At 42.1% G+C, this 20,332-nt stretch overlaps 1 protein-coding gene across 4 annotated transcripts in view; it reads left to right on the forward strand.

Moving 5' to 3' along the window:
* Positions 1-20,332, forward strand: part of ABCC9 (ATP binding cassette subfamily C member 9) — a 119,630-nt gene that overhangs the window by 44,540 nt on the left and 54,758 nt on the right. For all 4 annotated transcript variants that reach the window (XM_032798330.2, XM_075069972.1, XM_075069966.1 and 1 more), the window contains exons 10-17: positions 3,173-3,307; positions 5,386-5,548; positions 6,279-6,319; positions 6,966-7,108; positions 13,214-13,322; positions 14,418-14,528; positions 15,469-15,541; positions 16,993-17,098. In XM_032798330.2, coding sequence (XP_032654221.1) covers positions 3,173-3,307; positions 5,386-5,548; positions 6,279-6,319; positions 6,966-7,108; positions 13,214-13,322; positions 14,418-14,528; positions 15,469-15,541; positions 16,993-17,098 — 881 coding nt within the window. The remainder of the gene's footprint in view (positions 1-3,172; positions 3,308-5,385; positions 5,549-6,278; positions 6,320-6,965; positions 7,109-13,213; positions 13,323-14,417; positions 14,529-15,468; positions 15,542-16,992; positions 17,099-20,332) is intronic.

A 20,332-nucleotide genomic window follows, 5' to 3' on the forward strand; every position in this document is an offset into this window, starting at 1 on the left:
GGAACAGGCTCCTCTGCTGGTTCCTCACTACCAAGTCCCAGCGGCTGTGACTGGCTAGCTTCTTCCTGGCTGGAAAATAGCTCCTGGCTGCATGACTCCTGGGAGTCTCCAAACACCTCAGTAACCTCCCTCTCAGGTTCCTCTACACCCTCCCCCTCCTCTCCAGGCTTTGAGCCCAGGGCAGTGGAGTGCGAAGCAATGACCAGAGAGGCTTTGAAAAGGTATGCTGGGATACCTCCTAATACCCTGGAGGCCAATTACAGCGCTGGTGAGTGTCCACACCTGATGACCAGCGCTGCATCACCAGCGCTGGTCTCGCTACACCCGTAGCGGACCCAGGTGTACAGCCAGCGCTGCAAACGGAGTTGCAGCGCTGGCTGAGCTTTTAAGTGTGGACACCTGCTAAGTTGCAGCGCTGTAGCCCCCTCACCAGCGCTGCAACTAGCAAGTGTAGCCAAGCCCTTAGGCTCCTAAGATATTTTTGAAAAATTTACTCTTGGGCTTCTGAGTGGGGATGAGTAGGTCATAACTTATAGGTATTTTTAACAGCTGTCAAGGAAAAATAACAGGAATGAAAGCTTTGGTAAATTAGATCTACACTATGTAAATTCATGGCACTATATAGATCATTCATAATAATAAAGGGGACATCCACTTTTGTCATTTGTTTATTTTTAGCAGGGTCATCAAAGAGAATGTATGGTGAAAAAACAGACAATAAAGGGCCTGCATGGCATAAGGCAGGGATCGGCAACTTTTGGCACGTGGCCCACCAGGGTAAGCACCCTGGTGGGCCAGGCCAGTTTGTTTACCTGCTGCATCCGCATGTTCAACCAATTGCGGCTCCCACTGGCCATGGTTCCCCATTCCAGGCCAATGGGGGCTGCAGGAAGCGGTGGCCAGCACATCCTTTGGCCAACGTCTCTTCCCGCAGCCCCTGGGAACCGCAGTGGGAGCCGCAATCAGCTGAACCTGTGGACGTAGCAGGTAAACAAACCTGCCTGGTGGGCCACATGTCCAAGGTTGCCGATCTCTGGCATAAGGGATTAGTAACCATAAAGACATTTTCACCTATAAATCACTGCTTCAAATCCAGGCTGGCTTAGAATTGTCCAAAAGGGATTACCATATGGAGGTTTTTTCAGTTGGTCTTTGTTAACTGAACTGCTGGTCGCTTTCAGGCTAATTGTATGTAGCTTAAATTGTGTGTAGCAGAATGGTCACCTTTTTATCAGTCTCAGGAAAATGATAAGGACTGAATAGATATAGAAAGTGAAATATCTTCTTAATCCATGGAGGTGATCCCACCAGGAAAGCGAAAGGACAGTCTGAGGAAGTCTCTATTGCCACTTCCTTTGCTTTTCCTCCAGTTCAGGGAGCAATAGGACCTAAATGACAACTCACTGAAGTTAATTGGCAGTATTTTAATTGACTTTAGTAGACTTTGAATTAACACCCTTGGGATATGGATATCTTTCTCAAAGATCTGCTGTTGCTGGTACAGAAGTTATGGGTTTGATGCAGAGTTTACTGGGTGATCTCCTATGGCCTGTATTATGCAGGAAGTCAAATTAAATTATCATAATGGTCCCTTCTGGCCTTAAAATCTGTGAACTGTCATCAAGCCAGTAGCTGACACTATCACTTAAAAAAAAAAACAAAAGTAAAAGTGATCAAGTGTGCCTGTTATATTTTTTTTTAAATTTTTTTCATTGTCAAAGCATTGGGCAGCTGCTGGTATCAACAATTCACATGTTGGGGTAACAGATATTTCTAAATCAGCAGTTCAATTAGCTTCTTTCTTTCTCTGAAAAAAGACAAGGAATTAACATTTGCTAACTATGGGCTAGAGTGTGATTCCCCCTAATGCAGTCAGGCAGAGAAATGTGGGTGCCATCTCATCCTGAAGCAGAGGAATTGGATCTCTGAAGGATGTTTCTGAGGGCTGGTATACACTGGGGGGTGGGGAGCAATCTAAGATACGCTATTCGCGTAGCTGAAGTCGAAGTATCTTAGTTCGACTTACCTGGCCGTCCTCATGGCGGTGAGTCGACTGCTGCGGCTCCCCCCATCGAAGCTGCTTACTCCTCCTGCCAAGGTGGAGTACGGGCATCGATTTGTGGATCGATTTATCGTGTCTAGATGAGACACAATAAATCGATCCCCGATAGATCGATTACTAACCGCCGATCCGGCGAGTAGTATAGACGTACCCTGAGGAACAGTGACTTTCAAAGCTACTCCTGGGGTGAGGCAGTTTATGACTGAGGCTGATGTTACAATCTAATCCTAAATATAACATCATCAAACTATATCCTGCTGGTCTTGAATAAAGATTGAGGGTTGATCCTACAAGTTGCTGAGTGTATCCAACAAGGTGCTGAGTACCCTCGAAGGCACGTGAGTAAGGACAGCAGGATTTTCCTCAGGCCCAAATTGCCACTAGGCAACTTAGCCATCTTTCTGCTAAGGAAAAGATTTTTATGTATGTAAATAATACTCTGCAAAATCTTAAACATGACTGGATGTTAGTGGTTTGACTATGCAATGGAAAGACATGTTTAACTGAATTCATTAGTGAACTGAAAAGGTGAAACAAATAAAAGTAGGGACTCAATCCTGCATGCCCTTTCTGACATGAGTAGCACTTATTCATATCAGTACCTCTCCTGGCCCTGATTCTGTTTTACAATAGGACTCACTCTGGCAGCGGAAGGGTGCCTTAAATTGAATGTAAATGTAATTTATACCCATTTTAAGACCCCTTTAAGTGGTGTAAAGGGGCTTTTGTACAAATGAGAATCAAGCCCACTGACTCCAGAGCACTACTGGTTTAACAGCTAATATGTCACTGCATGCTTGACTCTTTGGGGCAGACACTATCTTTTCATTCTGTGTTTGTACAGCGCCTATCACATTGGAGTCCTTGTCCATGACTTGGGTAGCTAGGTGCTACCACAATACAAATAAATAATGATAATACAGGTTTGTAGAAACTTTCCCTAGAATTTCAAAACTTAACTTCTGAAGTAAATTAGAAGTGAGGTTTTATTTAATTCATGCAAATTCTGTGTATTAGACTATATAGTCTGAGAGGACTTTTTTTTCACATGACTGTCTTGTAGGCGTCCTGAAATGTATTCCTTTTCCTGTGTGTCTTTTTCCTCCTTAGATCATAATGGGTGTGATCCTGCTCTATAACTTACTTCGAGTAAGTGCATTGGTTGGTGCTGCTGTTATTGTATTGCTCGCTCCAATACAGTATTTCATAGCTACAAAGTTGGCTGAGGCGCAGAAGAGCACTCTTGTAAGTAATTTATTTTAGTGATGCCTGTGGTTCAGTAGTTAAAGCAGAGACCCTGGAATCGGGAGTTCTGGATTCTATTCCTGGTTTTTCAAATAATTTGCTGTGTAAATTTGGGTAAGCCTTTTAAGTTTTTTGTCCCTCAGTTTTCAGATCTGTAAAATAAGGGTAGTAATATTTGCCTACTACACAAGCTGTTTGCAAAGTTATTTGTGATCCAGAGATGAAAGGTGCTATTGAAGAACAAAGTATTATTACTTATAGAAAACTAAGAACTATCTTTTGGGAATGTTTATTAATGAAATAAACCACATAATTAATTTTGATTTTTCAATTTTTATTTATTCTTGGGCTGCCAACAAATAGTTTCAATGTAATACAGTGGAAACTGTACAATGGTAACATTTTCAACTGTTTTTAAGAGGTGCATTAAGTACAATATATATTACATTCTCGCTGACATTCTTGATCATTTGAGTTCTGATCATTTGAATACCCTTTCCTCCAATATTCACCTGTGACAAAGACATCAAAGATAGCCCACTGCGCATGTTCAGTGAGTATGTTGGGGGAAGGAAGGAGAAAGAAATATCTAACTTTTAGTGTAATATTTCTGTATTGTGATTGAAGTTCTACACAGGGGAAGTTCCTTAACAAGATAGACACTCATGAGACCATTTATTGCTCAGTTAAATTTGCATGGAAGAAATTCACTCCTGCGCTGTGGGCCAGCACAAAGCTTATGAACTACTCAGGTCCTCCTTAAGCCTTGAAAGTAAGGACTTAGGCCCTGGTCCTCAAATGTATTTAGGATCTTAACTTGTATGAAAATCAGTGGAAGTTAGGAGCCTAAATACCTTCTGAGGATCTGGGGCTAGGTCCTGATTCAGCAGTTCATCCCTTGTCAGCAAAACATTTAAGCGTGTGCTTAAATACTGTACTGAACTTGAGTCTTAAAGTGATATATGCACCTTGTGCTGACCCTTTTTACAGAGGTGAATTTCACCCCATCTGAGTAGCTTGATCACGTCTATGACTATCTATGCTTTAGATACCATGGAGCCTATTGTTTTCTAATTCAAATGGTGTACTGTATGGAATGTCAGCAATTAATGAAAATGATAAAATATAGAAATGAAATATTAAATCATGTGAATAAGCCCTTTTGAAATAGATCACATCAACTACTGTATAACACTCCACCCAAAAGTCTCTTGCATTGCTGAATAACCTCCATACTTATATTGGATCGGTCCCTATTGCACACTCTCCATCAATGAGAAACGATTCCACAGTCTAATAAAACTCATTGATTGGAAATTTATCCTAATTTTAAATTTTCTTAATACCTAGACTGTTACCATCTCCCCCTCATATCTTAACTATCAGTTAGCCAAGCTAAACATATCTGGGCCTGATCCTCAGTTTGATTGACCCCAATGGACGTATGCCAATTTACACTGGCTGAGGACCTATCTTTTATACTTTTTTCAGACATAATCCCCTCCATCCCTTTGATCTTTCTTGTTCTTCTCCAAATTCCTCCCAACTTGTTGATGTATTTTGGTAATAATGTGCCCAAAACAGATGAACACAACATTGCAGATGAGGGGCTGTTACTTAAATAAATCAATAAAATAAGCACATATTATGTGACTCTTCTGTACGCAGTCCAAAACCGGTCTTTTTGAGGCAATACCACATTGCAACCTCAAATGTAATTTTTTTTCATTACCAATTGTCCATCATTTTTCTTCTTCAGTATTATCACTTCCCAGGTTTAGTTCTCTATTTAGATACATAGGTTTCAGGTTATTTTCCCCAAGATATATTAGTTTTGATTTTTTTCAATGCAAAATCACTTTTATTTTCTTCTCATGACTTTAAAGTCTCTAAGATCGTCAAGGAACATGAAATTGTATATTATTTCATTATGTATAGTACTTAGAAGTATATACTAGGTCATGAGTAATCCCAGTTTGGCTAATTTTAGAACAAATGTGAGAGAAAGCATTTTTAATAAAAATAATTTAAAAATATTAATTTTGTAATTTGTAATTTCTTACTTTTTTAATGTAAAGGATTATTCTACCGAGAGATTAAAGAAAACCAATGAGATCTTGAAAGGCATTAAGTTGTTAAAGTTGTATGCCTGGGAGCACATATTTTGCACTAGCGTAGAGGAAACAAGAACCAAGGAGCTCATAAGTCTCAAAACCTTTGCGCTTTACACATCGCTTTCCAGTAAGTAATTCTGTTCTAGGGGCAGTATCGTTTATAACATAACACTTAGATATGGATTTGTCTCTCAATAGTAAATTCCTTTTGAGACTTCAGTTGAAGCAAGATATCTGTGCTTATGGTAGTGGCTATTTTGTTATGAAACATGATGGAAAATAAAAGACATGATAAATAACACAACAGGAAGCTTGACATCGTTTGGTAGATTTTGTTACTGTTATTATTTAACTTGAAAAAGTTTTTTACAACCTTAGTTATGAGATTTCACATTAAGTACTGAGATAACATCAGCAGGTGTGATTGGGACAGACCTAAGTTAGGAACTAAAATAAATTCCATTCTTTGTAATGAGGTAGAATTGAAGGAAATGGCCCCAGTATTTGCACTAAATTGTTCTTTCAAAGCAATTTTTGGTTGTGATACATTATAATTCTGCAGTTCATATGAAAATATTTTATTTCAATTCACTAAAATGTAGAAACTATAACATTTCTTGGTTGGTTTGTTTGTGTATTTAAGATCTAAGTCAGACATGGAAGGAAAATTCTTCCTGCTAAGGCGTTTTCCTTTGGGAGATTTAATGGCTAGGAAACAATATTTGAGTTTGAATTCCTCAGCTAACATATTATTTAACTGACTATGCTTGGATTTGGTATAAAGTATTACAAATTACTATTAAGATGATTTTTGTACAGTTCAAATAGTCCAATGTATATTTTATTTCTTTCCACAGTTTTTATGAACGCAGCCATCCCAATAGCAGCTGTTCTTGCAGTAAGAAAATATTTTCCGCTTTATCTGAAAAGCAATTAAAAACTGTCATTGTCTATATAGGACCTATTTTTTACAGAAACAATATGTGAATTATTATGTCTCTGCTGGCTGCCTAGCGGTATTACACTAACAAACTCAATTCCCAAACATAAATTTACAACACCTGAGATTTGGACTTGTGAAAAGGGAAGCAAACAAAAAGCAACATTAATTTCAGTCTTCTGCAGAAACCAACAGAATATCAAAATGTGGCTAAACTGGAAGGGGACAGACTGTGTTTGAGAATATCTTATTTTGGGGTGTTGCTGTTCCATTGTCTATGGGTGAAATTTACTCTGGGCCCAGTACAAGACCTGGACAATTTAAATAATCAAAATAAGTCATGGTTGAACTTAAGTGGGACATAAGTTTGCACTAGTCCTTTGCACAAAAATGAATCTCATGACTAATGCACTGGGGAAATACCTTTACCCTTCATGCTGGGCAGTAAGAAATGTCTATGTACAAAACACTGAGGTCCTTATTCAGTTTGTACTCAGCCTCTACTCAGGCAAAATATTTCAATAGGTGTTTCCCCCACTGTTTTGAGCCAGCCTGTGTAGCTTGACATCCTTTTCACTAATCTTCCCTTGTTTTGGTGTGACAGACCTTTGTGACCTATGAATATCAAAATGAGGAGACGCTGAAGCCAGCACAGGCCTTTGCATCACTGTCATTGTTTCACATCCTGGTCACACCACTGTTCCTGCTCTCCACAGTGGTTAGATTTGCAGTCAAGGCTGTCATAAGGTATGGGTGAAACTATAATAAAGAACAGAATTATCAGGCACATAGATGAACATGATTTGTTGGGGAAGAGTCAACATGGCTTTAGTAAAGGGAAATCATGCCTCACCAATCTATTTAAATTCTTTGGGGGGTTCAACAAGCATGTGGACAAAGGTGATCCAGTGGATGTAGTATACTTGGACTTTCAGAAAGCCTTTGACAAGATCCCTCACCAAAAACTCTTAAGCAAAGTGAACAGTCATGGGGTAAGAGGGAAGATCCTCTTATGGATCAATAAGTGGTTAAAAGATAGGAAACAAAGTGTAGGAATAAATGGTCAGTTTTTTGAAATGGAGATAAGTAAATAGCAGGGTCCCTCAAGGGGCTGTACTGGGACCAGTACTGTTCAACATAGTCATAAATGATTTTGAAAAGAGGGTAAACAGTGAGGTGGCAAAATTTGCAGATGATACAATATTACTCAAGGTAGTTAAGTCCAAAGCAGACTGCAAAGAGTTACAAAAGAATCTCACAAAACTGGGTGACAAAATGGCAGATGAAAATTGTTGATAAATGCAAACAGATAAATTAGAAAACATAATTCCAACTATACATACAAAAAAGATGGGGTCTAAACGATCTGTTACCACTCACAAAAGAGATCTTGGAGTCACTGTGGATAGTTCTCTGAAAACATCTGGTCAATGTGCAGTAGCAATCAAAAAAGCTAACAGAATGTTAGAAACCATTAGGAAAGAGATAGATAATGAGAAAAGATATAATGCCACTATATAAAGCCATGGTACGCCCACACCTTGAATACTGCATGCAGTTCTGGTTGCCCCATCTCAAAAAAGATGTATTAGAAATGGAAAGCTTCAGAGAAGGGCAACAAAAATTATTAGGGATATGGAACAGCTTCTGGATGAGGAGAGATTAAAAAGACTGGGACTTTTAAGCTTGGAAAAGAGATGATAAAAAGGGGGTATGATAGAGGTCTATAAAATCATGAACACTGTAGATAAAGTGAATAAGGAAGTATTATTTACCCTTTCACATAACACAAGAACCAGGGGTGACCTGATGAAAATAGGCCACAGGTTTTAAATTAACAAAAGGAAGTACTTCTTCACACAACACACAGTCAACTGTGGAGCTCATTGTGAGGGGATGCTGTGAAGGCCAAAAGTATATCTGGGTTCAAAAAAGAATTAGATAAGTTCATGAAAGATGGCTCCATCAGTGGCTATTAGCCAAGATGGTCAGAGATGCAACCCCATGCTCTGTGTGTCCCTAAACCTCTGATTGCCAGGTGCAGGGTTTGGATGACAGAGAGTAATTGCCCTGTTCTGTTCATTCCCTCTGAAGCTTCTGGTATAGGCCACTGACAGAAGACAGGATACTGGGCTAGATGGACCATTGATCTGACCCAGTATGGCCATTTTTATGTTCATATATTAAAGAGATCTCTTTACACATCTCTGAGAAACAGACAGGATGAAGGGGACTCAACTTGGTTATTTAAAATGATGAAAAGGCATAAAGAAAACAGACCAGACACTCCATCTTACTGCATCATATGAGAACAAGGAAATTGTCAATAAAGTTAATGGCTGTAAAAATTATTATTGAGGCAAATCTTGAAGTCCTTACTCTAGGCCAGACTGTCCTGACTTGGATTGTAGCTCATATCTTCCTTCCTAGCCTCACCCATCATGCACTGGCCAGCCACAATTGCTCCCAGCTGGCTAGCAATACTAGAAAGGGAAGAGAGGGAGAAGCTGGAGGGTAAACAAAGTGATGGCTATCTAACAGGTCTGTCCCTTGACATCGGGGAGAGCAGCCTACTCCTATTTCTCCCCATCGCAAGGGGTGGAATAGTGACTGTGCTTTATGAAGGAATTATATGCATAACCAGGACCAGCTCTAATCACCAGCAAAACAAGCATGTGCTTGGGGCGGCACAATTCCAGGGGAGGCATTCCAGCCATTCTTTTTTTTTTTTTTTTTTTTTTGCTTGGGCAGTTGCTCTCTCAGAGCTTGGGGAGGCAAAAAACTAGAGCCGGCCTGGTCCATAACACTGGATCCCTTTTTAGAAAGGACCATTGGCATGAATAGGGGCAATAGCTCATCTGGAAAGCCATTCTACTCATTAATGTTACACCAGGGATAGCAGTGGAGTCACTCCTGATGTACACTGGTATGAGAGGAGAATCAGACCCAAAGTAGGCACCAAGGAATTGGATAGCTCATCAGGGAACGATGCACTTGTGTCTGCTCTGAGTTCTGTGAAAAGGTTGTGACTTTGAGGGGATTGTGATGCTGAGGCTGCACTCTGGGTTCCCACTTACAAATTACAGGAAAGAGCTAGAGGAGAGGGGGGCCTGGCCTGCCAGACTGCCTGGAGATGCCTTGGTAGGGTTATAAAGTAGCATGGAAGAACAGTGGGGAAGGTGGAAGGAGAAGGATTGTAACAGTTCAGGGCAACTGCACCTGTATTTCCCCCTCTATGGTCCACCAAGGGCACCCACTCTCAGGTTTCCGTCTCTACAGGCAGCTGTCAGCTCTCTTGGGCGGAGATATGTGTGTCACTCCCTCCTGACCAGGGTATTTCCAGGCTGCACAGTTCCCTGCCTACACTGTGAATTCCCCAATAAGTCAGACTGCCTTAGAAGACCTGCCTTGCTTTTCTTCTCTGAAGCTATAAGCCAGGCCTGCACAACTCGTAAAGCGGCGAGGGCCACATTACTCCAAAGAAAACAGCTGAGGGCAGAAACCCCTCAGCCCCGCGGAAACACCCCCCGCTAAGACCTCCCGGCCCACAGAAACACCCCGCCCCAGCACCTCCCAGCCCTGCAGAAACAAACCCTCCTTCCCCAGCGCCGCCCCACCAAAACAGCTGTGGGCCAAAAAGGAAGGTTGGGGATGGGGAGGTGATACTTGATTTTAAATCAATCAGGGGCTCCCAGCTGAAGAGGTGGCTGGGAGCTGTCAGGGGCAAATTAAAGGGCCCAGGGCTCCGCCGGCTGGGGGAAACCAGAGCTTTGCGGGGCTGGGGCAGGGATTTAAAGGGCCCAGAGCTCCTGCCGCTGAGGGGAGCCCGAGCCCTTTAAATCCCAGCACCAGCCCATCCACTGGAGCTGCAGCCAGGATTCAAAGGGCTCTGGGCTGCCTGCAGCCACTGGGGAGCCCTGAGCCCTTTAAATCTCAGCCACAGCCGGGAATCTCTGCAGGCAGCCTAGAGCCCTTTGACTCCCGGCCGTGGCTGGGATTTAAAGGGCTCTGGGCTTGCCGCTGTGGGCACCTCAGAGCCCTTTGATTCCTGGCTGCGGCTGAAATTTAAAGTGCTCTGGGCTCCCCGCCGCAGCCGGCAGCCCAGAGCCCTTTGAATCCCGGCCACGTCTGAGATTTAAAGAGATCTGGGGTCCCCACAGCTGCGGGCAGCTCAGAGCCTTTTGAATCCCTGCCATGGCTGAGATTTAAAGAGCTCTGGTCTCCTCGCTGCTGCGGGCAGCTCAGAGCCTTTTGAATCCCGGCCGTGGCTGGGATTTAAAGGGCTCTGGGCTCTGCGCGGCTGCTGGCAGCCCAGAACCCTATGAACCCTGGCCACGGCTAGGATTTAAAGAGCTCTGGGCTCCCCGCTGCTGTGGGCAGCTCAGAGCCTTTTGAATCCCGGCCACGGCTGGGATTTAAAGGGCTCTGGGCTCCTCACCACTGTGGGCAGCCCAGAGCCCTTTGATTCCCCGTTGCGGGCCGCACAGTGAGCCTCCGCGGGCCGCTGCAGGCCTGCTATAAGCAGTGTAATTGCCCACAGTTACAAGGTAACACAGCTTTTTCAAAGCAATAACATTTATTCTGGAGACGAAAGCATTACAGAGAAAATATATTAAAAAGAACCTACACACGTGCTAATAAGCTTACCAGAGATCACCCCAGTTCCAACAGGGGCTCCAGTAGGAGTCAGGCCTTCATACACCACCAGAATGGTTTTCTGTGTTTACAAGGTCATGATGGCATTGGCTCAGAACAAGCACTCCCATGAATCTGTGGGCTACTCCTTTATACACTTTGGCCCTCTGATCTTGTCCTCATTTAACTGGTGATCAGCAGACAAAGGTCCCCTCCTCAGAGTGAAGATTCAAAAGGTTGAGTTCTTGCATAACCAAGGGGTACATTTGCAAACAACTCCAAGAGATTTCCTGGGAAACCCACTTAACTTTAAAAGTTCATTCTTGTCCAACCCATTGTTTCAAATAGTCTTTTGACGCTCATAACACTTCTTATTATATTAGCCATGTCTTTCCCCTAGAGACATTACATACAATCTCACAATAATACATAAACATTCACGTTTTTAATACAAAGAACTCCTAAAATAGTTAAACTTAACTCAATACAAATGTTGGCATACTGTGGGGATACGTTTAACTTAATTCAATGAGGTTTGTCCAGGATATAACAGGAATTTGCCATATGTGCTACGGGGAGAAGCACTAGTGGAAAATCATAAGTGTCACAAAATCTGTGATTTTATCAAACTTTGCCATAATTCAAGTATGACTTTTCCCAAAAGATATCGCCTGACAAAACAGCTCTCCTAGTGGTGGGTGACTGAACAATTCCTCTCTAGTTTGCTGGTTAAGAGACTGAAATGTATTGTCCTCTGTTGATTCTGCAGTAGCCTATGTGAAAGGAATTGCTGTCTCAGTGTAGTTACACAGGTGTACATATCACAAAACTACCACCACAGCTGGCACAAATTGGCACCCTCGCTGACAGAGATGCCATGCACTGACTGGATCTGAAAACTGAGCTAAACTTCCCACCCTCAGACATAGTCCCTCCAAGTCCAGGTTGAGTCACTCTGGCAAAATGTTGTATTGTTGCTGCTGCCTCTGTTTGGTGGATAACAATAATAACAAACAACAAACCCCAGCACATTAGTCTTCCGAGTCCACACTCCCCATTCACTAACGAATGAAATAATAAGTGTTTTGTTGAAGGGGGAGCAGGGGCACATTAGAGATTTTTCTTGGGTTTAAAATGATTTCGCGCTCATGGAAAATCCCATGCCTCGTTATAAATCACTCTAGCCTTCACTCCTCATTCCTCTGTGCTATGTTTAGTGCTCTCCTAATATCCCCGTGGTGTGTGTGTTTCACTTACTATCCTTAGCCACCCCAAAGGACATTATTGAAAGACCCTATTTGCCAAAACAAACCTCACCCATTGGAAAATTTATTTCCTATCATCTTTCTCCCATGAACCTAGAAACTCCCAAGTGCAGCGGTATAAGGAATGTGTGCTTGGCCATTTCATGGCCCCCATCATCAATCATATAAATTGATAGGATCAAGTGCTTGTCCCTGATATGAATAAGTGCTTATGCTTTGGCCAGACCAGTTATTTCACTTTAAGAATTAGCATAGCTCTGGTGGCAGAAGAGTTTTTGCCTGTGGCTGAAATAAATGTTTGACCCATGCCTTCTAAGGCAGTAGGTCACTGTCATTGCATGTTCCTTTAGTGCATTCACACAATAAGAGTTATATCGATTAGTGTGTCCGTTCCTTATGGAGTTGGCTCAGCTTCCTCCCACTGCCTGTTGAAGAGGTTCCTGTCACACCGTGTGGTGATAAACTCTGGATTTGAATATACTGTAAAGGGCTTTTCATAGCCACGCTTTTCTCACAAGTTGGTTGGGCTTTCCCCTTTGCTACATGCCCCTGGGGTGAAGTGAGGACTGAGGCAGCCCCAAAAGGTTAATGAGTAACTGTGCCGATTATTTTTTAAAGAATAACATAGCAAGAATAGCATGTGTTCTGCAAGCCACAGAGCTCTTGCTGATGGATTGCAGAAAGCTGGTTAGTCATATGGTGTCAGCTCTTCTCCTCATTTCCAGTTGCTCTTATTGCAGTACAATAAAGTTTGAAAATGCATTAACTACTTTCATACTGTTCTTTTTCCCATGCAAATAATTGCCACAAGGATGCTATGCAATCCAAAAGGGAGTGGAGGTAGTCCATGCAATCATGAAGTTTGAGTATTCTGATCTGGTGATCGGAGCAAAGATCATTACAAGTTTACCCATGGAAATCTGGCATTCACTCATTGCCATTTTTTTTAAAGCGTACAGAAGCTGAATGAATTTCTCATAAGTGATGAGATTGGAGATGACAGCTGGAGAAGTGCAGAAAGCTCTGTGACCTATGAATCCTGTAAGAAGCATACAGGACTTGTAAGTTCTCTTTTCTGACATGGCAGCTCAAAAAGGGGTATATAGCATGGCCAAGTGGGGTGGACGCTGACCTGGAACTCAGGAGACCTGGCTTCTGAGCCTGGCTTTGCCACTCACCAACTGTCTGACTTGGGGAAGTCATTTTATCTCTCTGTGCTTCCAGTTTCTTCTTATCCTTTGCCTATCCTGCCTGCTTAGGGTGTGAGCTCCTCAGGAGAGGGGCTCAACACCATGTGTTTTTACAGTGGGGCAGGCCCCTGCTCTTACTTAAGCATTAATAAAAAAGAAAAACTTTAAGAAATGACTTGATTGATGTAGCTTTCAGACTTGGCCCTCTCAGTTTTAGTTTATTGTTCTAAATATCCCGTGTAGCCTTCATGTTGTTACAAGGATTGAATTCTTTCTTTACTTTACTGCCTGTGATGTGCCAGATTCTTCCCAGACATTCAAGTAGGGTCAGTTACTGCTTTGAGGAGCTCACAATCTAAAGACAGACAAAAATTATGGTGGGGGAGGGAGAGGAAAGAATAAGCAATGTATATAGAAGTCAGATTGATTCTGTGTAAGCAGCCCAGCAAAAGTGAGTCTTTAAGAGGGACTGAAACAGAGTAGGAGCTTTGCGGACAAACTCAGGAAGGTTGTACTATGCCTAAATGGTCATGTGGAAGAAGTTACAGAGCTGAGAAGCTAAGCTGACAAACGGGAGGATAAGGCTGGGTAGAATTGAAGAGGACTGGGAGCAACACTGAACTTAACAAAGAAGGATAAGGAGGATGAGACAGAATTATGTAGAGCACTGCAGATGCTGACAAGAAGTTTAAATTAGATAGTATAAAAGATGGGGGGATTTGAAGAGACTCCACTGACTTCAGAGGCAGTTGAGGGCATTCAGGCCCTTGTGAGAGGTGCTTAGCTCCTCATAGTGTTGTGCCTTTGTTACAACACATGTTGAAATGCCCTGTTACTATTCACATGTTCTTCTCTTGACCTAGATTGGTAGGAGGGAAGGGAACAGGCTATTTTCTTTCAAAGGAACCTGAATGTTGTCATCTTATGAGAATTTCAACTTTCATCTTTCCGTGCTTTTACATGTAGCATACCAAAGCCATAAACAGGAAACAGCCCATACGGCATCAGCTGGACAGCTATGAGCAGTCACCAAGGAGACAGCCATGTCCCTTCGAGATAGATGATATTGCAATCAAGGTAGTTTGAATTCATGGATTCATTCTTCACATGGAGGGGAGCCTCATGTTCTGGAGTAAACTGGTAACAAAGTGCCCAAATCCTGCAGTCCTTCCAAAAGCGAATCTTTCACTGCAAGAAGAAGGTGTAAAATACTTGGATAAAAGTGTGCTCAAAATACATTTATACCAGACTATTTGCTGGAAATCATCCATTCCCTTTAATGCCTCTATTTTTTCTCTGTAGCAAGCGATCCTGTGATTCGGAAAGAACAAGAACCACATGATCAAATATACTATAGGTTCTTCTTTGAGTTCTCCCTGCTAGCCCACTCCCAAACTCAAAGTTTTTGTACCATAAGGTCATTTTTCACATTCATTGCTGATGTGGGTAAAGCTTTTGTCTGAACATGCACTAACTGTTCCCACAGGTTCTAACTAGATTCATGCTAAATAGATGCACAGGTTTCAGACATGCCCTTTGGTCCAAGTTCTACCTATGGATGCCCTTCTTGTGTGAGGGAGAATAGCCCATAGCCCTGTTAACTTCAAAGGGAGTGTACAAATCCAAAGGCAAAATATGGCCCCAGTGTCTACTTTTTTTTGTCCTCTGTGAGCCTCATGAGTATCCTGTTTATACTCTGTGTGCTCCATCTCTTCCCTTGATATAATGTTGCATGGATTTTTCTCTGCAAGAGGTGATGGGGCCCATGAGTTTTACATGGAGACTGCCCTTTTAATAAAAGGATGTTCATACAATATATGCACGAGTTATTTTTCCTTCACAATCTTTGCGTTGTTTTGCCATCTCCCCTTATTTGACTTGCACTTTTTCATGTGACCGTACTTGAATGTGTTTTATCACATTTTTAAAAGTGTTCTTTTCCTTTTTATCCAGAACTGACAATTGTAAATTATTCATTGAGGTGTTTGCACTTCTAATATATGAAATTATTTTGTAGGTTACCAATGGATATTTTTCATGGGGAAGCGGCTTAGCCACATTATCCAATATAAACATCAGGATTCCAACAGGTAGGATTAATGTGCACCTTAAATGCTAAACATGTGAAACTGTGTATTTTCTGTAATGACCATTCCATGCATACATAGTCCAAAGCACAAAGAAACATAGAATTGGAAGGGACCTCGTAGGTCATTGAGTCCAGTCTCCTGCTATCACAGGCAACTTTGCCATATGATCACATGAATACATTTATCAAGATCCACCTTGGAACAAGTTAGGTTGTGTGCCCCACTACTCCACCCAAAAAATAAATGTGAACAAATTGATGTCAATGTAACACCGACAACCCCCTGTTGTCAGCATGCAGGATTGAACCTAGGACCTTGGTGCATGAGCCTGTACTGTATGAGCTAAAAGCCAACTATTTGTCAGTTAACATTGTAATTGCTCTCTAAGTGGTCTTGGTGCTATTAGATGGGACAGAACTCACACCCAGAAGGTGTGTGGGTTACATCAAGAAATATAAAGAGAAGGATGTAAAAGGTTAAGAAATCTAGTTCATGGAACTATATTATAACTCCAAAAAATGAAAAAATAATGGATAGAAATAAAAATGTGCACACTAGGTCGGACCAATGATCCATCCAGCCCAGTATCTTGTCTTCTAACAGTGGCCAATGCCAGATGATTCAAAGGGAATGAATAGATCAGGGCAATCATCAAGTGATCCATCCCCTGATGTCTAGTCCAAGCATCTGACAGTCAGAGGCGTTGGGACACCTAGAGCATGGGATTGCATCCCTGACCACCTTGGTTAATAGACACTGATGGACCTACCCTCCATGAACTTACCTAATTCCTTTTTTAACTCAGTTATAATTTTGGCCTTCACAATATCCGCTGACAACGAATTCCACAGGTTGACTGTTTATTATGTGAACAAGCACTTCCTTGTGTTTGTTTTAAACATATGGCTAATAATGACAAAAATTGCCAGTTTCAAAACAATAGGTCTACTTGGCCATCTGTGCATGTGTATATAAATAAAACAGACAACAGCATAAATAAGGCCAGTACTGAGAGGAATTTTAAACAGGCTAATCACACAAAATGGTAATTATTAAAAAGTGCCAGAAGTTTTAAAATACCCCCCCACACACACACACACAATTTGGCAAGGGCAAACCCACATAGGAAACTTGGGGTATTGTTATTAATTTTAATAATTATTACTATAAAACTTTGGTTCCCAAGATCAGTCTCTCAATAAATCACTCAGTATTGTTGTTGTTTTTTAATATATATATTCCAGCAGGTTTATACAGTACACTTACATGATGGAGATACTGTATGCCTGAACCTTTTCTTTCAAAATTAGTTCACAGGTGGTTACACGCGAAATTGCCATTCACAGAATATAAAGGGTAGCAACAACTGCAGGAAGCTATTTTTAATTTTTACTGGATTAGTGTTCTATCATTTGGTTCTCCTTTCTTTATTTGGTTTATGATTATTATAGGTCAGATGACAATGATTGTGGGTCAAGTTGGCTGTGGGAAATCTTCACTTCTTCTGGCTATACTTGGTGAGATGCAGACTCTGGAAGGAAAAGTTCACTGGAATAAGTAAGTTTCCAATAACTTCTAATTGCTGTTTTAATTTTAAGCACCAACAGCTCATAATAAGAAATGTAGAGCATGTTAAATCATCATCCAAAATCCTCCCTGCAAGCCTTTACCAGTATGTTCACACCAAATCTATTGTGATGCAGCTCGTGATTTTTCATTTGTGACAGAAAGTGAGAGCTTGAGCTGGGCAAATAATTGATATTTCAGTTCAATGGCAGTTCTGAAATTTTTTTTAAAAAATGCTTTGGGTTGAACCAAATCTGAAATATTTCTGCATTTTTGGTGAATCAAGAAAGTCTGTTTCAAGCTGTGAATTTGAACCTAGGTCTCCTATATCCCACCTGAGTGCCCTCACCACTGGGCTTAACGTTATTAAGGGTACTAGGGAGAGAGAAAGTGAAGGAGAGACAGCAACCAGCACCATCATCAGCACCTCTATCACTACTCCTCTTCCTCCTCCAACCATTTTGTGAATGGCTGAAACTATTCATGTCAGATTCACAAATAGTCTTGGGCTGATCGAAACTTTATTTTTCATCAAATAAGCTCTTAGTATGAAAAAATTCATCCCGCCCCAGTAGTAGATTTACAGCATGGTGCTTGAAGGAAGAGATGGAAAGGCAATCTGAATATAGTTAAAACCAGTTGAGTAGTTAGTCTCAAATACACTAACCTTATTTTATGACCTAAATGGAAAGAATCGATCACTCTATGCATGGGCGGCGGTTATAGTAGGCCAGGGGATGCTAAGCCTCCCCAAACCAAAGCCGTGGCCCTGCCCACACTCCACCCCAAGTCCCTGTCCTTGCTCCACCTCTCCCCAGAAGCCAGTGGGGGCTCAGCTTGGGCCAGTGACCTGAAGCTTGGGGCTCGGGCTGGCCAGCAACTCAGGGGCAGTTCAGGCCACAGTCGGAGTCTCAAGGCTATTCTGGCTCTGGGCGAGGAGGCATGGGTTAGAGGCAGGGCTTCAAGTGTTTGGTGAGGGGTAAGCCTGGGGCCTCGGGTGAAGGGGAGCAGAGTGCTAGCCTGTGTGAATGAGGGGTTCACCCACAGCCCATGACTCTAAGTGTAAAACATATGCTATGCCGTACAGTGTAATTGTCACCTGTAATGGCTCCTTGCTTAAAATGCAAGCTAAACTGAGCAAAACCTTAATGGTTCCTTGCTTAAAATGCAAGCCAAACTGAGCAGGAGAGAAACAGAAAAAAAAAAATTTCTCTCTGGCTCCTTTTAAAACCAAACCCTTTCTCTCTGCTTAAAAGCCCTAGCAGAGAAAAAGAAAAATAATATTCCTACTGGCTCTCTGGATTCTATCATTTATCGCCAACCGGCTAGCCAAATGCATATCATTATGGAAGCATAAATTCCTAATTCGGAGACCTTAGCGTCAAAATGTGGGTGCCCTAGCATAAATCCTAAGCTTAATATATAATCGGATTACGCTGCCACCGAAAGGAAATTACAGTGCGTGTTCACTCTGTCTCCCCAACCTTGCTTGGGGACCCAAGACAGATGCCTGGAATCTACAAAAGGGAATAACCCCTCCCTTGTCTCCTCTTTTTTCCTGCTTCCCCTCCTGTGGCCCTAGAAATACCCGCGTTTCAAAGGTCCTTCGGAAATGCAAACACAGAGGAATCAAAGGTGTCCTTCTCCTCACCTGCAGAGGCTATGCAGATCAACCTGATAACTAACACAAAGAGATTTCCCCTCCTTCGACCTTAACCTAACCAAGAAAACTCAAACAAGGTTTTAAAAAGAACGCTTTATTAACACGAAGAAAATCAACATAAAAAAGTCTCTTATAAAGGTTAACAAATAACAGGGTCAATGCTCTAAAGACAAATCGAAGAAACAGCCTTATTCAAAAGATAACCAATTAAAACATTCCAGCAAACTACAGACGACAAATAAAAAACAATAGAAGCTTACTGTCTTTCTCCTTGCTATATTAACTGGATAACAGAAAGTATACAAGTGAAAGGAGAGAAGTTACTCTCAGAGCCAAGAGGAAACAGAACAGAGAGACAAGACAAAACACACACACCCATAAATCCCTCCCTGAGCTGTGAAAAATCCGGTTTCCCTGATGTCCTCCTGGTCAGGTGTGGATTCCCCTTTGTAATCCTTTACAGGTAAATAGACATGAACCCTAGCTATCTTTTATGACAAGAGCATACGCTATTTTACTGACCGCAAGCATACGTCTACCAGCAGCATTTAGTAGACATAGAGTGACATTAGAAGAAGATCGAGAACTATATGTTTCCCTTTCTTCACAGGGGAGAGTAATTGTCGAGTTAACCGAACAACGCGGAACATGTTTGAACCTACAGGCATTAGTGAAGCTCAGCCAAGAATTAATATTTTCAGAGACGGCTGTGGACAGTGCGGATAGCTGGAGTCCTCAAGTAACCCCCTCCTGAGCGTCCATTTGATCTTTGGCTTTCTCGATACGCTGTCACTGCCAACGTGTAGCTGCATTTTTTTCAAAACGCGTTTGGCACTCGGTCTTTCTGTAACGAAACTCTGATAGGAATAGGAACAGATGTCTCCATACAGTGATCATGATCCAGTACTCCCGTGCGGATCAGCTGGACTCTTTTTGGATGGGGACTGCATGTGCACGTCTGAACAGAGCTTACGCTGGGCCAAACAGGAAATGTATACAAATATCGCGGGGCTTCCTGTTTCTGGCCCCCATGCATACGAGTTCAGATGTAGGAGAGCAGTCACAGTGAACACTGGGATACCCGCCCAGAGGCCATAACGTCGATTTGCACCACACAACCCTAATCAAGTATGAAACCGATTTAAGCGAACGCTCTCGTTGGGGAAGGAGCAGAAAACCGATTAAAGCCCTTTATTATCGATATAAATGGTCGTAGGTGGACTGGTCTAATACGCGTTAAACTGAATTAGGATGTAAACCAGTTAAATGCCCGCACACAACGACAGGCCTTAGATCTATATAAAGGGCTCTTTAAACCGATTTCTGTACCCTCCCTCGACGAAGGATAGGCTGAAATCGTGTATTGATGGGATTAGGGTAGTGTCGCAAATGACGATGGCCTCACACGGTACCCACAGTCACCAGTAACCATCTGAAAGCAATCTGAAACTCAGATAACACTGCCAGGTAGACAGAAACCGTGAACTTTGAATTTCATGATTCCTGTTTGCCCAGCGTGGAGCGCTGACAGCACGGGGCAGTGCAGTCCAACCAAGAGCTCC

Source organism: Chelonoidis abingdonii, chromosome 1, assembly GCF_003597395.2.
Source record: "Chelonoidis abingdonii isolate Lonesome George chromosome 1, CheloAbing_2.0, whole genome shotgun sequence".
Taxonomy (NCBI): Eukaryota; Metazoa; Chordata; order Testudines; family Testudinidae; genus Chelonoidis; species Chelonoidis abingdonii.